The 17,824-nt window shown below is 51.8% G+C and overlaps 1 protein-coding gene across 2 annotated transcripts in view; it reads right to left on the bottom strand.

Moving 5' to 3' along the window:
• DOCK2 (dedicator of cytokinesis 2) overlaps nucleotides 1-17,824 on the bottom strand; it is a 401,087-nt gene that overhangs the window by 31,777 nt on the left and 351,486 nt on the right. For both annotated transcript variants that reach the window (XM_066342684.1, XM_066342685.1), the window contains exons 35-39: nucleotides 13,347-13,503; nucleotides 11,401-11,441; nucleotides 7,126-7,216; nucleotides 6,365-6,484; nucleotides 1,621-1,710 (exon numbers count right to left, since the gene is read on the bottom strand). In XM_066342684.1, coding sequence (XP_066198781.1) covers nucleotides 1,621-1,710; nucleotides 6,365-6,484; nucleotides 7,126-7,216; nucleotides 11,401-11,441; nucleotides 13,347-13,503 — 499 coding nt within the window. The remainder of the gene's footprint in view (nucleotides 1-1,620; nucleotides 1,711-6,364; nucleotides 6,485-7,125; nucleotides 7,217-11,400; nucleotides 11,442-13,346; nucleotides 13,504-17,824) is intronic.

The raw sequence follows: 17,824 nt of genomic DNA, 5'->3' as shown, positions 1-17,824 counted from the left end.
GGGAAATAATAGGAAAAAATTCCCAGAAAGTAATTACTCCCCCCCCCCAAAAAAAAACCACTTAGACATTTGCCATATGCCCAGCATGATGCTGAATCCACGTGGATGAAGCGATGCATAGGCACACCCTCTTGTAACCTATATACAGATATAGGTTATATGCAAATCCGACTCCATCTTACATAAGGGACTTGAGCATCTGTAGATTTTGTCACTGGGGGTCCCGGAACCAGTCCTGATGGATGCCAAGGGACCACAACAGCTCTATTGACCACATCCCAGCCACCATGTGAGCCACTCTACCCGTGCCAGCCGGTTCACCGGCATCATCAGCCTCAGACCAATCCCGTGAGTACCGCATCTCGCTTGTGCAGATAGAGAAATGTTATCTCGCCGTGCAGCCGTCAGGTAAGAAGGTGAACGCAGCCAGCTGTCCCCGGGCCTGTGCTTGTGAGGGTCTACGGATGGATACGTGACCCTGCATACCAATGTCTCCCTGCCTATGCACCCAACATGCGCCAACAGTTCTAAGGCGTGTGGGTTGTTTGTTTGTTTTTGTATTTTAGCATCTCGAGACCAGTTTGCGTCATACTTCATACCTGATGGCATCTTACAATTGCTAGCAGCCAGACAGACATCACCAGCCAGACATAGCACATAAAGAAAGGACAAGCTACGTGTACGAACCCAGGCACAAGCCCGTGATGTGGGCTTGGTGCCCAGGTGGGCCTGCACATCAGCAGGCACATGGATGTGTACTGTGTGTGTGCATAAATGTGTACTGAGCGTGTGCGTGGGAGTGTGGGGTCCTGAACGCACCCTTTAGAAGGCATGCGTGCCTCTCCATCTGCAAACGTCCATGTGGATATATATATACTCATGGGGCAGATGTAAGTGCTTCTTTGTACCAGCACCCCTCTTAGAACACTGCACTCCATAACCAGCCCCTCTATAAATATGTACATAAGTCCTCTCCCAACGTTATGACTCTCATTGGAGCAGGACTGGCCTCTAAAAGTGGGGGCCCTGGGCTCCTGGCTCTCAGGTCACCAGGAAGAAGGTGGGGGAGGAGAGCGTGTAACCCCAAAAGTCCCGCATCTCCCCTGCAATGGCCGCCCCCCGCCGAGCCCTGGGCTCCGCAGCGCAAGCGGACAGGCTGGCTCTCCCCACCTTCCACGTCCTCCGCCAAGTCGCGAGCTCCGAGGAGCTAATGGGAAACGGCCAGATGGGGAGCATTTTAATGTGATTTATCTGTTAATCAGAAAGCACAAATTTGCGCTTCTATTTAATTGGCTTGGTGATTTGTGGGACTTTCACTGCAAACGGAGCGCAGTGCTGATTGGGGTGCAGCAGCGGTGGAGGCGGCTGCCCAGTGCCCGGCAGGTACTTAACACCCCATCCCGGGAACTGTCTGATGCGTTTTCCCAGAATTCCTCCCTTTGGAAATATTCCCAGCTGGGAGGGAGCCGCTCAGCATGGCCTCGCTCAGCTCAGGCCCTACTGCCCTTCTTTATCTAGTGTCCCCCCTGCCTGGCCTCCCCACCCTCTGGGGAGCTGAGCCCCCCACACCCCAGCACCCAGCCTCTGAGACAGGCAGCCCCGCCGGCGGCGACATCTTACCAGGTTCTGGCTGAGCAGCTCGTAGTCAAAGATCTCCATCTCGTACTGCCCCGCCAGCTCCTTGCACAGGCTGATGGCCTCTTCCCACATCTGCGGGGACGTGGTGGAGACCAGGGTGAGGGGGCGCCTCCGGGCTTGCAGAGCCCCTGCAGAGGAAGAGGCCTGGCGGCTGTGCCCGCTGGGCCCCTGCTGCAAGCCCGGCCGGGGCCCCAGCCCCAAACAGGGAGCCGGGCCCTCCCAGGAGCACCATCCTTCTCTGCCTCCCGGCCTAGTTTCTCCATGAATAATGGAGCAGCCACAGGCCAGGCCCAACACCGTCCCTGCAGGCTCTCAGGCCCTCGCAACCCCTCTGAGAGGTGACTAGCGGCGTCTGTCCTTCCCAGTGAGAAACAGGTTCGCAGGCAGAGCACCTGCCCCAGCTCAGCTGCCCATCCCGAGCAGGGCCAGGATGCCCACCGCGGGTGGCCTGCGGCCTTGCCCCACTCCTGGCCTTAGGAGTGAATGAACCCTTGACTCCCTCAGCGTCCTCTGTGCAGGTGGGGCAGGGAGGCACTGGCTCTGTTTTCCAAAGAGAAACGGGTCACGGAGAAGTAAGCGGGGACCCTAATATCAGAGAGTTTCTGGAGACTAAGATGGGCCAGGGCCGGTTCTCCCGATGTTCACGCCTGGGTTCTGTCCCCGCTGCCAATCCTGACCCGTTTCCTTCCCTCTGGTCATCTTTGCTTCCTCCTTCCTTCCCTCCCTTCCTCGCTCTATCCCTCTCTCCCTCTCTTTCTTCATCTTGTTCTTTTTGTGGTAAGAAAACGAGATCTGCCCTCCTCACAGAATGTTCAAGTCCATCATCCGGCATTGTCAACAGAGGCTCCATGCTGTGCAGCCGATACCCGGGACTCAGTCATCCTGTAGAACTGACTCTTCCCACAAGCGCCAGTCCCTTCTCAGCGGCAGTCCCTTCTCAGCGGGGTCCCTGGGGCGCGTGAGCCTGGGTGGGGGTGGGGGCAGCTAGAGGCAGAGGTGGGTGTGGCAGTAGAGCACTGGGAAGTGGGGCTGAGACTCTAAAAAATCGGTCCTGAAAACACAAACCCTGGACATAGGGGATCCTTTTCTTCGGCTTTAAGGCTGGTGGCACCAGCTCACCACCCATCTGCCTGTGACCACAGGGGGTGGGAACCCCCGCAGAGAGGCCCGGGGAGGGGGGACGGGGAGCTGGCAAGCTCAAGGGACAGGCATTACCTTTCACATTCGGGTTAAAAATGGGAAGATGCACCTACACAGAGAAGCTGGGGGAGGGGCGGGGGAGAGAGCGGAGGTTGCCCAAATGCCGGGTGTGCTTTGAGCGAAAGCGCTCTTTCTGTATCTCAGCATAAAGATCAATGAAAGTGAGAGCCGAGCAGAGGAGCCAGGCTGCAAACTAACGGCAGCTTCGAGAGCGGTATAACACACTTTGTACGCTGCTGCTTCGTGAGTCAGGGGAGCCGGGTCCTCGGGCCAGGCCGGGCTGCCGCCCGCTCTTCAGCCTGACCACCTCTGGGCTGGGTGTGTAGCCACGGGCTGTTTGGCTCAAGTGGAGGTTTTTGCCAACTTCCCACCGTGCCATGCCGGAAAGGCTCTCCCTGTGTGTTAAGAGACCACTAAGGGACCAGGAACGGGGTCAGGCAGGAGTCAGATAACCTGGGATTTCCTCCCATGTCTGCCCCTGTGGTCACGGGGACCTCTGCCCGTCACCGGTCCCAGAGTCCAATCCATTACAGCACCTGCTGCTTTTGAGGCATGGAATGGCGCACAGGGATGGAGCAGATATGAAGACGGGTAAGAGGTCTCCGCTTTCCCGAAACGTAAGTGGGTAAAGCATACACAAAAATAGATGAAATAGTTGGGTTTTGAGGGATGTAGAGGAGTCTACCAAGTGATGACAGATGGGCTAATGGTGTAGGAAGCCGTTGTGTGTGTGTCTGGAGCAATGAGCTTCCATGACGGGAGGTGTGGGGGGAAAAGGCTGAAGGGTTGCTATGGGATTCGGGCTTCATTCTAGAAGCTTCCCCAGCGGTGGCTGTTAGAGTGAGCAGTACCCATCTGCTCCCCCCTCTCTGCTCCCAGAGTACTTAGTTACCGCCCTGCTCCCTTCTTCCCACTCTGTGGCACAACGCCAAGGGGCAGTGTGCAGAAAAGACCCTGATCCGCAGGTCTGTTTCACCAACTGGGCGGGAAGGTCTTTGAGATTGGGGATCACGCCCTTTTCCTCTTTGAGATTGGGGATCACGCCCTGTTCCTCTTTGAGATTGGGGATCACGCCCTTTTTCTCTGAGATTGGGGATCACGCCCTGTTCCTCTTTGAGATTGGGGATCACGCCCTGTTCCTCTTTGAGATTGGGGATCACGCCCTTTTCCTCTTTGAGGTTGGGGATCACGCCCTTTTCCTCTTTGAGATTGGGGATCACGCCCTGTTCCTCTTTGAGATTGGGGATCACGCCCTTTTCCTCTTTGAGATTGGGGATCACGCCCTTTTCCTCTTTGAGATTGGGGATCACGCCCTTTTCCTCTTTGAGATTGGTGATCACGCCCTTTTCCTCTTTGAGATTGGGGATCATGCCCTTTTCCTCTTTGAGATTGGGGATCACGCCCTTTTCCTCTTTGAGATTGGGGATCATGCCCTTTTCCTCTTTGAGATTGGGAATTACACCCTTTTCCTCTCTGCTCAGCACAGGGTGGGTTGAGCTGGGCGCCTTGCAGAGGAGAAAGCTCAGCATGCACGTTTGGGGTTCCCCCCACACCCCGCGGTGACAGAGTCGAGCAGCCGAGGTCCCACAGGACAGTAAGTTCCAGTGGTGGCGGGGTCTCTGACCGCGAGAGGGTTGTAGTTGTTAGTCACAGACACAGGGCTCATCAGCCGCTCCACTCGTGGGGCTTCAGACACCCTCCACAGACACCACCTCACTCCTGTCTGTCCAGGGAGGGTGGGGAGATCAGACCGAGACAGACACGATGGACCACAGTGACGGGACGGACCAAACTCGTGTTCAGTCATGTCCTGACGAGCAGCAGGAGGCCCTGCAGTCCAGGGGGAGGCGGTGCACAAACGGCAGGGCCGGGAAAGCCCTGATGGAGGAAATGGCCCGTCCACCGGGGCCGTGAAGGCAGAGTCCGGTAACCACAGTGACGGTGAAACCTTACCAAGGTACTACTAGGTACCAGGGCCTGTGCTAGATGCTCTACATGCGTTTGACCACCTAGTTCTCACAGAATCGCTAGCAAGCAGGCACTATTCGCATCTCACTATCCCCGATAGAGAGTGCCGTCTCCCGGAGGCCAAGGGGACTGTGGGCAGAGGAGCAGGGTTTGACACCCGGGCCCACTGGCTCCAGGGCCTGAGCACTTGGCCACCCGGCCACGTCCCCTTCAGGATGAGTGCTAGCAGTGGGGTTGGAGCTTCCTAAAGGTCCCCTGCAGACGGGAGGGTGGCCAGCAGTTGGTCTGGCTGATCTACCCAAACCCAAGCGAGCATTCTGTCCTTGCTGCTCAGAGATCAAGGGTGGCACCATACTGTTCATACCTGTGATCCATTCAGTTATTCAACAGATACTTATTGCGCCCTGCATGCCGAGTCACTGGTCATTTGGCAGGGGACAAGTCTCTGCATGCATGGCATCGTAAGTGAGGAGCCAGAAGATGATCAAGAGAAAATGAAATGAACAAGGGGATGCCTGATGGTGACAAGTGCTTTGAAGCAGCAATCACGGTGACCCGAGGCTGGGTGCTGCTTGGTCTAGGGTGATCAGGGAAGGCCTCCGTGAGGATGTGATATCAGAGCAAATCCCCGAGCCATGAAAAGGAGCCAGCCATGAAATGCTATGGAGGAGAAATGCTCTAAGCTGGAGAAAGCAAGTGCAAAGGCCCTGAGGTGGAAAAGAGATTGGCATAGACTAGAGCATGTGAGAGAGGGAGCCTGGAAGGAATGACATGGAAGGAGCAGTCAGAGGAGAGCTCACAGGTCACGGGGAGGATTGTGTACTTTGTTCCAAGTGGAAGGCGGGAACCATTAAGGGGACTGTAAACAGGAGAATGACGGGATCCAAAAATAAGTTGTTGGTTTTTTTTTTGTATTTTTCCGAAGCTGGAAACAGGGAGGCAGTCAGACAGACTCCCGCATGCACCCGACCGGGATCCACCCAGCACGCCCACCAGGGGGCGATGCTCTGCCCCTCCGGGGCATCACTCTGTCCCGACCAGGGCCACTCTAGCACCTGGGGCAGAGGCCAAGGAGCCATCCCCAGCGCCTGGGCCATCTTTTGCTCCAATGGAGCCTCGGCTGTGGGAGGGGAAGAGAGAGGCAGAGAGGAAGGAGAGGGGGAGGGGTGGAGAAGCAGATGGGCGCCTCTCCTGTGTGCCCTGGCCGGGAATCGAACCCAGGACTTCCGCATGCCAGGCTGACGCTCTACCACTGAGCCAACCGACCAGGGCCCCAAAAATAAGTTTTATGATCACCCTGTTTCCTCTACGAAGGAAGCTCTGTTGGGGGCAGTAGAGGAAGCAGGGACACTGCTTAGGACTCGTTGAGTACCCAGGTGCACAATACTGGTGCCTCGAATGAAGGTGGTAGGACTGGAGGTGGAGAAAGGTGGAGAGAAGAGGTCAGACTTAGGACTGAGACGGAGATCTGCAGGTGGACTGGGTGTGGAGTGTGGGAGGGGCCACCCTTCCCAGCAGAGCAGGGTCCCCACAGAGAGGAAAGGCGGGGACACATTACCTTTCCTTTGTCAAAGTAGCCTATGATGATCTCGTACAGCGTCTCCTTTAGCTGCCGGTGGGTCTGGGGGTGCTGCTGGCCTGTCTGCATGACCTGTGACGCGCACTGCTCATCCGACCACTGGGGAGAGAGGACACGAGGCGTCAGCAGGGGCTCAGAGGCCACCGAAGGCAGGTGAGCAGCTGCCTCCGTGCCACCCTGGGTCAGAGTCACAGAGATGCTGGTCTGCGGGTTCCACGTGGGAAGCGCCTTCTGATTTTTACCGAGTCACGCTTGGCTCTCCGTGAGCTCGTGTACGTGGTTCATAGGGACTTCCTCTGAACCCCGAGGAGACGGGGTCCCAGGGCTCCCGGAGCCTAAGGAAGTCCCCGAGGCTCTGCCCACTGCAGCAGCGCCTTCGGGAGGAGGAAGGCAGCTCGCGCGGCCAGCTAGTGCTTTGTCACTGATGTTTGGGTGTTACAGAAAAACAGTTGGACGTTACATACAACTGCAACAACACCTTATCTCCAGGGACCACTGCCGCTGTTAAATGTGACGTTTACTCGAGGCCTTCTGTGACCAGGCGAAGCCACCGGGACAGTGGCCAGCCAAGTCAAGAGTTTTGGGACTCAGAGCAAAACAAAATTTGTTTGGTCAATTATTTCTTCTCTTCCTTTCTTTCTCTTTTTTTTTTTGTTTTTGTTTTAAACTCTCCAGTTGGCCGTGAGGGCCCCGAGGGGGTCCCAGCCCGGATCTGCTCCACGGGGAGAGGGGGGCAGTACCTTGAGAAGCCAGGTGTGGAGAAGGAGCGTGTAGGCGGCCTCCGTGTAATTGTCACAGTCCAGGTGAAGGTCGCGGAGTTTGTACAGGTACCTGTGTGGGGGGAGCGTGCTGAGTCACCAGGCGCAGGGACAGGGAGGCAGGCGGGAGGGCCAGGTAGAAGCCAGACAGAACACCTGAGTACCGCCGGGCGTCACGAGGGAGTTTTCCCTCCCTGCTAGCCAGCTCCCCCCTACCCCCCCACCCCCCCGCGTGGGTCACGACGACAGCCCTGACATCTGTGGGGCACTCAGGGCATGACGGGTACACCACCTCAGATCATTTCATCTTGACAAGTCTGTCAAATAGATCCACTGAGGATACCGATTTTCAGACGGGAAAGTTACAGCCCGGAAAAGTCAGGTCTGCTTGCAGCCAGCACGGCTGAGCCTCACAGTGAAGACTCGGGCAATGCAACAGGACAAGGGACCTCAGTAAGGGGGACTCGGTAACTTGTCAGAGTCACGTGCTAATACAGGGGAGAGCTGAAATGTGACCCCACGCTAACCGCCCTTAGAGCCCATGTCCTAATCCTTGTCCTGTTCCAAGAGCACGAACAAGCCACCGCCCGGCAACGGGCAGCGCCTACCCTCGCCCGTGGTCTCTGGGTAGACGGGATCTGCGTTTAAGAAGAGGGAGCGGACCAGGGGTTAGAGGCCGGATAGTCACTCCGGGGCCTGGGGCTGCCAGTAAGGAGAATCTGCTGTTCAACAATAATCACATCCTCGCCTTCCGTCCCTACACAACGTGATAGTTCCAGCTCTGATCCCTGGGACGGCTCTACAGGTGAGGGGTGTTGAAGACAGGAACAAAAGAAGGGAGCTCTGGTCAATTCTTAGATACTTGATACCTGCTAGGTGTTAAGGGGCAGTGAATTCAGGGAATTAATTTTTTGGTGTCTTCCTTTGCTCATCTGTAAGGTGGCAATGCTCATAGACTACCTCCGGGCGTACGAAGAACCAAGCACACCACGTGTGAAGGCTCAAAAAGGGACAGTTAGCGTCGCCGCTGATGAAGGCGAGTTTGCACCGGAAGTGATCAGCCCGGAGCCAGCACTGAGCAACAGTGGTCCTTATCTGTTATCGATGTGGACTCGGTCCTTCTACAAGACATTTCCTCCTGCCACTGCCAGAAACAGAACTCAGAGCCAGAGGACCACAGCTTTGCTGACTTTTGTGTCATCAGGAGCACGCCACGCTTAACACTGTGGTAAAGGGAAGATGCTGAGATGCGATGTCCTTGGACCCTTCCTCCGAGAGGAAGGGCGCTGCCTGTCGTCAGACCAAGATCCTGCCCTGACTGTCGAACTACAGGGCGCGAGGGGACCTCTGAAGCACCTGCTCTCAAAGCAGATCTCAATGCTCAGGCTTGGGTTCCTGTTAGAAGAAATCTTTCGGCACAGAACGCCACCAAACGAGGGGCTAGCCTTTTAATACCCTGGGCCACATAATTCATGGCCGGCGAGCCAGATGTAGGCTGCCTGACCTCAGCGCAGGGCCTGGCAATGGTTTGGGGGAGGAAAAGGTCAACCAGTGGTTTTTGGATAACTAACAAGTCAGGGCATCCTAGTGACCTTTTGCTCCTTTGTTTACTCAATCAGCAGAGTCGCGTGGAACACACAGGCTGTCCCTGGGTCACCCCTGGAGACATGTGGTGACAAAAGCAGACACAGTGCTCAGGATCTGGAATTCGTAGTCTAGGGAAAGTGGGCGAATGTCAATCAAATAATCAAGTAAATAACTGCCAAAATCTAGCTGTGATGGATGTTGTGAAGGGGGGGTCTACAGCCCTAGGACAGCAGGGCTCATCCAGGCGGGGCTTCCAGAAGGGTGTCCATAGTGTGACAGTCGGGCTGGGACCTGATGGTGGGGGGATGGGTGGGGAGCAGCTGAGAGAGATCATTCATTCATTCATTCATTCATTCATCAAGTGGGTGCTTTATATAGTGTATCAATTCATTCTCCCAATAACTCTATTTCTGCTTCTACAATCATGGTCTTTCCACCCTCTTCCCTCTCTTAACTTCCTGCTGATGAGAGTTATCAGTGCACTTGCGCACGGACTGCAGGTAGGGAGTACTAAGACTGTGGCCCACCTTTAGAAACCCCTACGTAATTGTGTGAACCCCACCTTGTCTTGCCCGGCCCATCCCTGGCCTCTTGGTGGCTGGCTCCAAAGCCCTTGGACAGAGCAGCCAGAAGGAGGGCTTCCCTGCTACTCTCAACTCCTTAATTCGCCAATACACCCTCTCCTCTCCTTCGTCAGCTCAGGAGTTTGGTGATCAGCCACAGAGCCCAAAGCAAGACAGTCCGATGGGCCCGACCTGGGATTCAAACTCAAACACCTACGGATGCCAGGCGGGCAGCTCAGCGAGATGCACCGGTGATGCTCGGTGGGGAGCAGAGACGACGTTGTGACCACAGCTCTCCTGCCCTGTCTAAACGGGCTGCCACCACCAGCTGTCAGGACAGGATGAGGGCCCAGGGCTGCCCTACCTTCTGAGTTTTTAAGGAGAAGCGGGAAATTATGATTTTTGTGAAAAAAGAAATCTCTAGATTTTTAAAAAATTTGGTGAACAACTAAAAATGTTTTTCAGCACGATGCTCGCCAAACAGAACAGGTTTTCGGAGGACATCCTGTTTACAATGCCTGGTTTAGGCAAACGTGGCTTTCCTAGATTATGATCGGACTCAAGTGTCCGAAGCTCACGGAGAGCCAGGAGCCGCCATGCCGTCTGCGTTTCTAAAACGGGGAGCAGAGGGGAGAGGCTAGGGGGAGGGGGAGGGGACCGTGTGCCAGGCACTTGACCCACAGCCTCTCTTGTAACCCCCAGAAGAGGAGGTAAGATGAAAACATCCGACAGCCCGGAGACACGGGGTGACACAGCCCGGGTCACAGAAAAACAAGGGGAGGACCCCAGGCCTCACAAACCCCCAAGGTTTGTGCTACTCCAGTAAGTCCCGTCCAGTGAGGTTATATATACGCTTCAAGCTCAGGACAACCTACGGAAACGACCCTTTTCCCAAGTGATAGTTCCTGCTTCTGGAATAATGCTAAACTGAGCACGTGGAAATGTCTGCAGTAACAGCAGACTGTGGCGAGTTCAGACTCTGAGTCGAGAGCTTTGAAGGAGCTGCGCTTGTTAACCTGAGGGTCAACTCTGCTCTGCAGGGTCTTGGCTCATAAAGACATGGAATTCTTGTCAAGCAAAGGATAAATTATAAGCAATATAATCCCTTACTTTTTTTTTTTTTGCAAAAAATATGCATGCATAGAATTCAATCTCTATATAGACGTGAAAGGGTCAGGGAACATGTATGGATTATGGCAGGTTATTTCATTTTTTTCGGTTTGTTTTGCTTGTATTTTATGAGTATTTTTAAGGTAGTGATATGTATTATTTCTGTAATGAATAAAAATAAGAATGATTTTTTTTTTTAACTTTGAAGAAAAAAAAAATGAGATTCTGAGAAAAACTGGCAAGGGAGTTCTTTGCTCTGGGGAAACATCCCTCCCCAAAATGCTTTCTTTCTTTTTTTTTTGGTGGACCATTACCTTTAATCCTAGCTTGCACCCCGCAGGCAAGAAATACACACAGTGGGAAAACACTTCCCTTTCCATTCAGGGCTCCCAAAGCCACTGACTCACCCTAGTGGCCCCACCAGCCTTATTCACCTGTTCCCCATCTCCTTCTCTCTGTACAAACTGGCTTCTCCTTCAGCACCCTGCCATCTTGGCTGCCTCTCCTCTGCAATGCTGATGGCAGGATCTGAGCCCCAAAATGCTTTCATGAGATGTTCAAATAACATCTTTTAAATGCCTATAAGAAAGTGGCATCGTGCATCACAACATTTTTTTTTGTCTCCCTTTGAAACTGGGCTGCCAGTGATCTGACCACACGCCGTACAGACCCAGGACCTGGACTTCGTGTACCAGCTCTGCAGCATGTACAAGTGAGATTCACCAGCTCCCTCTGCCAGGTGGGTAAGGAATGCACCGTGTGTGGTTATCACAACATAGCCGGGCGGCTCAGAGGACCCCAAGCGGGCTTGGGGGCTGAGTAGAGGAGATGGACAGAGGTGAACCTGGGGGGAGCGATAGGAATCTAAACACAGACGGCCCCTGAGTGCCCAGAAGGTGAATTTAAATTCTATCCCGAAGACAGTAGGGAGCCATCGATGAATATTGAGCAGGAGAGTGACACAGCGGGTCTGGGCTTTAGAAAACAAAAATCTTACCTTATGTACATCTCTTCCCGGTTGTTATCTTTGTAGAAATTCTAGGTAGGGAAGGAAAACAGTGGTGAGTGTTTTTCTTTGCTGAGCAGCAGGGGTGGGGGGAGCAGTGACACAGGCGAGAGGAAGATGGCTCTGCATTATCTTGGACGCCCTGAGACGGGAGCCAGACATTTACTTCCCTGGATGCATCAAACGGGCTCATTAGGAGATTCTGCCTTGAAAGTCACCTCCCTGATCCTTAGAACACAAAGGGACAGAGGATGTATCTCAGCCAGCACGTATCCAGGGGTGTGGTCGGGATATTTTGCTGCACTCAGAGCTGGGCTGCCAGGGCGGAAGCAGTCTACTCTGACCCAGGCCGCTGTGAGAGGCAGCCCACCTGATCTGTAAATGCTCCGACCCTGTATGCTGGTGGACCTGAGTTGGAATCAGACTAATAGCAGTAATGAGAGTCATCATCACAGTAATCATTAGCAGGTCTCCGTGACAACAAGAGATCGTAAGTCCTGACAGTGCAGCACTATCAGGAATTAGGGTGGGACTCCACAGCCCAAATCCTCTAAACCTGGCAATACCTATTTGCGCTCAGGAGTCATTAAGGTCAGTAGTCATTCTGGGTTCCACCACCAGAGAGCCTGACCTCATGCATTTTTAAACAAGTTCTTACTGATTTTTGAGCCAGGAGGTCACGATCTGACCTGTGGGCCACACTTCGTGGAAACCCAGATTTAATGCAGTGCACCCACGTGCACTTGAGGCTCAGAGAGGGGGAGGTGATGTGTTCCGGGCACGTAGTCGGTGGGTGGCAGAGCCATATGAGACCTCGGCTCTCCTGACAGCCCCCTCCCACCGCCCTGGCCTCCTCCCTGATCCCGTACTGACACCAAACGCTAGCAGGGTCTGTTTGCTTCTAGAACGGTCTGTCAAAGCTTTCTCCTTGGTCTGTCTGACTGTTGAAGGTTAGTTTCTTTGACCTCGTCATAGAGACAAACTGAGAAACTTCTAGAAAACCCCTCTTCACGCTCTGTCTGTACATTGGCCCTGGTGGAGTTATTAGCAATGAATTCCTTTCTGCTATAAGCGGGATTTTTAAACTCCCCTAAGCGTTTTAGGAAATCGACGGCACCATCGGGGCTGCCGGAAAGGAAATGGGGGTTACACAACAGAACTTTGGGGGCAGGGTCTGCACAGGGTTTCTAGAACATTGGCCATGGCAGGGGGCTGGTTGCGCTGGGTGCCACACGGTCGTCTGCCAGCTTTATTCATTTAAACCACTTAGGGTGGGCGGACAGGGGCGGTGGGGCACAGTGGCTGCTACTGCCTGTCTCATGCCCACGTAGAAAGGGAGACCTGGGAGCTGGCCCACGGCAGGGCCTGTGTGCAGAGGTTGCGAGCCTGGGTGTGGGATTAGCTGCCCTGGTGAGCCTGCGTCCACAGTAATGTTCTTGTGGATTCCGGTTACCAGTATTCCTTCATTCGACACGAGAGGGAAAGTGGCATGTGCAGTGAGCATGTAGCATGAGCTGACTGCACAGCCTGTAAGATAGGCACTGTGATTATTTTCTCCACCGACCAGAAAATGAACAAACCTTCAGGAAACTTCCTTGACATGTCTATCGTATTACTCCTCAGAGGCAGCACGGGGACCCGCGCTCTGTGTCTGCAAAGCGCGTCCTCTTAACCGCTCTCTGCTGCCACCTCCCTTCCATGCGATGTGTGCAGTGCGAAAGGCAATACTGACGCCCAACGTGTCAGATGTCGGGAGACTGGGGCACAGAACGGGGACGTGAGCCAGCAGACGGCAGGCAGAGCGTTGGTTCGGTGCCACACCTGTCTGAGGTCCAAAGCCTTTCGCGCTGCATTCTGATCAAGAAGGGCCGGGAATCCCAGAGCGAGGCCTGCCCCCCCCCGGGGGCCTCGGGAACGGCTGGCCGGCCCCCACCTACCAGCAGGTTCACCGTGCAGCTCATGCGGTTGTCTCTGCTCTCGTCCGTCATCACGCCCCGGTAATCCAGCAGCTTCTCCAGGAGGCCTTTGACCAGGTTCACAAAGTTCTCCACGGACCTGGAAATGGTCGGGTGCTGGGTGGCACACTCCATCAGGCTGCGGGCACAGACGGAGGGCAGTGAGCTCACGGCCGGGGGGGAAGGGGCGGGGAAGGGTGGGTGCAGCGCAAGCCAAATATTCTAGTGAGTCTCAGTGGCCCTGGTTCATTGGCTCACTTTGTTCCCTTATTCATTTAATACACTTATTTGCCCACATACAGCAGCTCAAGGGACCGCAGTTCAACTGACCTGCGCAATTCAAATCCGCGACGTCTTTAGGGGTCAGCTGTAATTACTCACCCCCACCGTCAAAACGGGAAAAAATGAAAATCAATTTCTAGTGTGGGCAATAGTGTAGGGAAATGGTCACTTTTATACCACTGCATTGGGAGTTAAAGCAGGACAACTTTTTGGGTAGCAATTTTTCACAGTGTCAAAATCGCAAACGTACACGTCCCTTGACCCAACAATTCTGCTTCGGGGAATCTGTTCTACAGACATAGTCTCAGAAGTATGCAAGGACTGGCCCTGGCCGGTTGGCTCAGTGGTAGAGCGTTGGCCTGGCGTGCAGGAGTCCCGGGTTTGATTCCCGGCCAGGGCACACAGGAGAAGCGCCCATCTGCTTCTCCACCCCTCCCCCTCTCCTTCCTCTCTGTCTCTCTCTTCCCCTCCTGCAGCCGAGGTTCCATTGAAGCAAAGATGGCCCGGGCGCTGGGGATGGCTCTATGGCCTCTGCCTCAGGCGCTAGAATGGCTCTGGTTGCAACAGAGCAAAGGCCCAGATGGGCGGAGCATCGCCCCCTGGTGGGCATGCCAGGTGGATCCCAGTCAGGCGCATGCGGGAGTCTGTCTGACTGCCTCCCCATTTCCAACTTCAGAAAAATACAAAAAAAAAAAAAAAGTATGCAAGGATATATTTATAATACTTATAAATTATGTCATAGTGAAGTGGAGCTATTTCAAATTTCCATCAATATGCAAATGGTTAAATAAATTTGAGCACATTCACAAACTATAATTCTATAAAGCCATGAAAAAGTACGAGAGATCAATATGTTCCGACTCAAAAAGCTCCACAAAATATATCGTTGAGAAGTGTACGTCTCTGAATAATAATTGTTTTTTTATTTAATCAACTCACACAGAGCCCATCGTGTCCCACGCACTATTGGGACCGTCGCACAGATCTTAACTCATTTGACTTTTCATTGTGGTCTCGTGAGATGGGGTGTTTGCAGGTGGGGAGACTAAGTCACAGCGAGGTCAACTAACTTGTCCAAGGTCACGCGGTTGATAACTACCAACAGTCTGGCTTTAAACGCACTTTAGCAACTGCATTTTCAACTATGAAACACTGTTTACAAGTGGAAAGGCCCATCTGTGTCGTGTTGGGCGTCTCTGGGCATTTATACACCTGCAGGGCGTGGTCAGGAAGGATAGACACCAAATTCGTCATCGTGGTTGCTTCTGATAAGGGGTCTCGGTGGGGGAATAGAGGAAGACAGCGCGTGTTTTTTCAGTCTAAATGTGTGCATCTATTATTTGAAAAATTTTACATGCATTGTCAAAGTAATAGCCTACAATTTAAAAATAAAAAATAAAAAATGTTACATTCCCTATGCTCCTGTTAGTTGTTAAGCACTATGCTAGATAGGCATTGCTTGGGGCAAGGATGGGAGAAAGATATAAAATTAAATATATATATATACATATATATACATATCTGTATATAGATATACAAATCTATATATCTATATATTCTATCTGTGACAGAACCGGAAAGTTCTGTCTGTTTCTATCACAACAAGTTTCGACACGTAAGCACATGTTTATTTGGCGCATGTGTGCCTCTCTATTTTTTTCACTTAATGTATACATACTGACGTAGCAAATTAACTAAAACAAAGTTGATTCACGTTAGTCTTATATGTGAAGTGATAGTGTACCCATGGCTACTGATAAAGTTCATTTACGCCACTGTATTTTTATGAATTTCAACAAGGAAGAAATGCTACAGAAGCATGTAGAAATTTATTGAAAGTGTCTGGTGAAGGTACAGTTTCTGATAGGACATGCAGAAGATGGTTCGAAAAGTTCAAAACAGGTGATTTCGACTCTTCTGATAAGCCACGTTCTAGGCGACCATCTTTGATCAATGATGATGTTGTTAAAACCATGTTGGAGCAAGAGCCTTTTCTGACAACATTGGAGATTGCAGAAAGGCTTAATTCAGCTCAGCAAACCATTTTGGACCATATTCGGAAGATAGGATTGGTGTGGAAATATATTATTTAATAAAGTTTATTGACGGTAAGAAAAATTTGTATTTTGTTTTATTTCAAAAACGGTTTTGGAATAAAACCGTTCCAGAACTTAACCTAAAAACGGTTTTGGAATAAAACAAAATACAAATTTTTCTTACCATCAATAAACTTTATTAAATAATATAATTGCCATTATTATTAATTATTTCTTGCCAGCATGAGGGCAATGTGTATATCCCATTTTTGAAAAATGTTTTATCTTTTGATGTGAAAAATTGAACCAGTGCTTGTTTGATATCATCTTCATTTTTGAATTGTTTGCCCTTTAAAAAATTTTGTAAGGACAAAAACAAGTGATAGTCGGAGGGTGCTAAGTCCGGGGAATATGGTGAATGCGACAGAATTTCCCAGCCTAGTTCTGCAATTTTTTGACGAGTCCCCAAAGCAGCACGTGGCCTGGCATTATCATGATGCAGTATGATGTTCTTCCTATTGAACATCGCCGGCCTCTTTTCTTGGACTGCTGTCTTTAAATTATCCAGTTGCTGACAATACTTCTCCGAATTGATCTTTTCATTCGGTTTTAAAAGCTCATAATGTATTGGCCCTCGAATGTTCCACCATATACACAACATTCTCTTATTCAGAGTCAAATTTGGTTTAGAGGTGGAAGGGCTAGGTTTTCCGGGTTCACAATATGCCCTTTTCCTTACGATGTTTTCGTAGGTAATCCACTTTTCATCCCCAGTTATCACCCGGTTCAAGAAGGGCTCGATTTTGTTCCGAGCAAGCAGAGATGTGCATATGACGACTCGATCATCCAAATTCTTCTGACTTAATTCATGTGGCACCCATCTTGAATATTTCCACACCAATCCTATCTTCCGAATATGGTCCGAAATGGTTTGCTGAGCTGAATTAAGCCTTTCTGCAATCTCCAATGTTGTCAGAAAAGGTTCTTGCTCCAACATGGTCTTAACAACATCGTCATTGATCAAAGATGGTCGCCCAGAACGTGGCTTATCAGAAAGGTCGAAATCACCTGTTTCGAATTTTTTAAACCATCTTCTGCATGTCCTATCAGAAACTGTACCTTCACCAAACACTTTCAATAAATTTCTACATGCTTCTGTAGCATTTCTTCCTTGTTGAAATTCGTAAAAATACAGTGGCGTAAATGAACTTTATCAGTAGCCATGGGTACACTATCACTTCACACATAAGACTAACGTGAATCAACTTTGTTTTAGTTAATTTGCTACGTCAGTATGTATACATTAAGTGATAAAAATAGAGAGGCACACATGCGCCAAATAAACGTGCTTACGTGTTGAAACTTGTTGTGATAGAAATGGACAGAATACACACACACACACACACACACACACACACACACACACACACACACACACACACTACCTACCCTCAGTCAGCCCACAGGCTAGGTAGGAAGAGACAGGTGGATTAAAATTTTGATTAATGACTATCTCTTATTAGTCACTTGTTCTGTACCGGATCCCGTTCTTAAGAAGTCATCAGGTAATGCTGATAAATAAAGAATACTGTCCTCATTTTACACTTGAGGAAACCAAGGCTCAGAAAGATTAAATGAACTTCCCAATATCACTCAGGTAGTGAGTGGCGACCTCGGGAATCCAGACACTCTCCGTTCCATATCTTCCCGCAGAGAAACACCGCGGCGTGTTCTCAGGCGTCTGGCGGAGCTGTGGAGGGGCATCGCCCAGGCTGTCTGTTTCTGCCTACTCTCCCGCGGCAGCTTAAGTCCCAAGAGCTCCTGGGAGGGGAGAGGCGAGAAAGGCAAGGATTTGGTGGCGGTGGTGGTGGGGTCATATCCTTCCAGAGCCAAACCAGGCTGCAAGGAACGGTGGCTGTGATCAGACAAATCCATCTTCTCAGTGGGAGGAGCACGGAGAAGCACCTGTTCCCTGGCTCTCAGAGAGAGATGCACATTGCCTTTTGATTGAGGCCTGTCTGGCACAGTCACAGCTGTGCCTGGCTCCCTCGGAAACGGCCACGTCCAGACCCGCTTCCCGCTGGAAACAACGCAACCCCCGTGTTGAGGGCGTCGTCTCCCACAGCCTCCCAGGGCGGACCG

This window comes from Saccopteryx leptura, chromosome 6, assembly GCF_036850995.1.
Source record: "Saccopteryx leptura isolate mSacLep1 chromosome 6, mSacLep1_pri_phased_curated, whole genome shotgun sequence".
Taxonomy (NCBI): Eukaryota; Metazoa; Chordata; class Mammalia; order Chiroptera; family Emballonuridae; genus Saccopteryx; species Saccopteryx leptura.
This window is presented reverse-complemented; position numbering and strand designations above follow the sequence as displayed.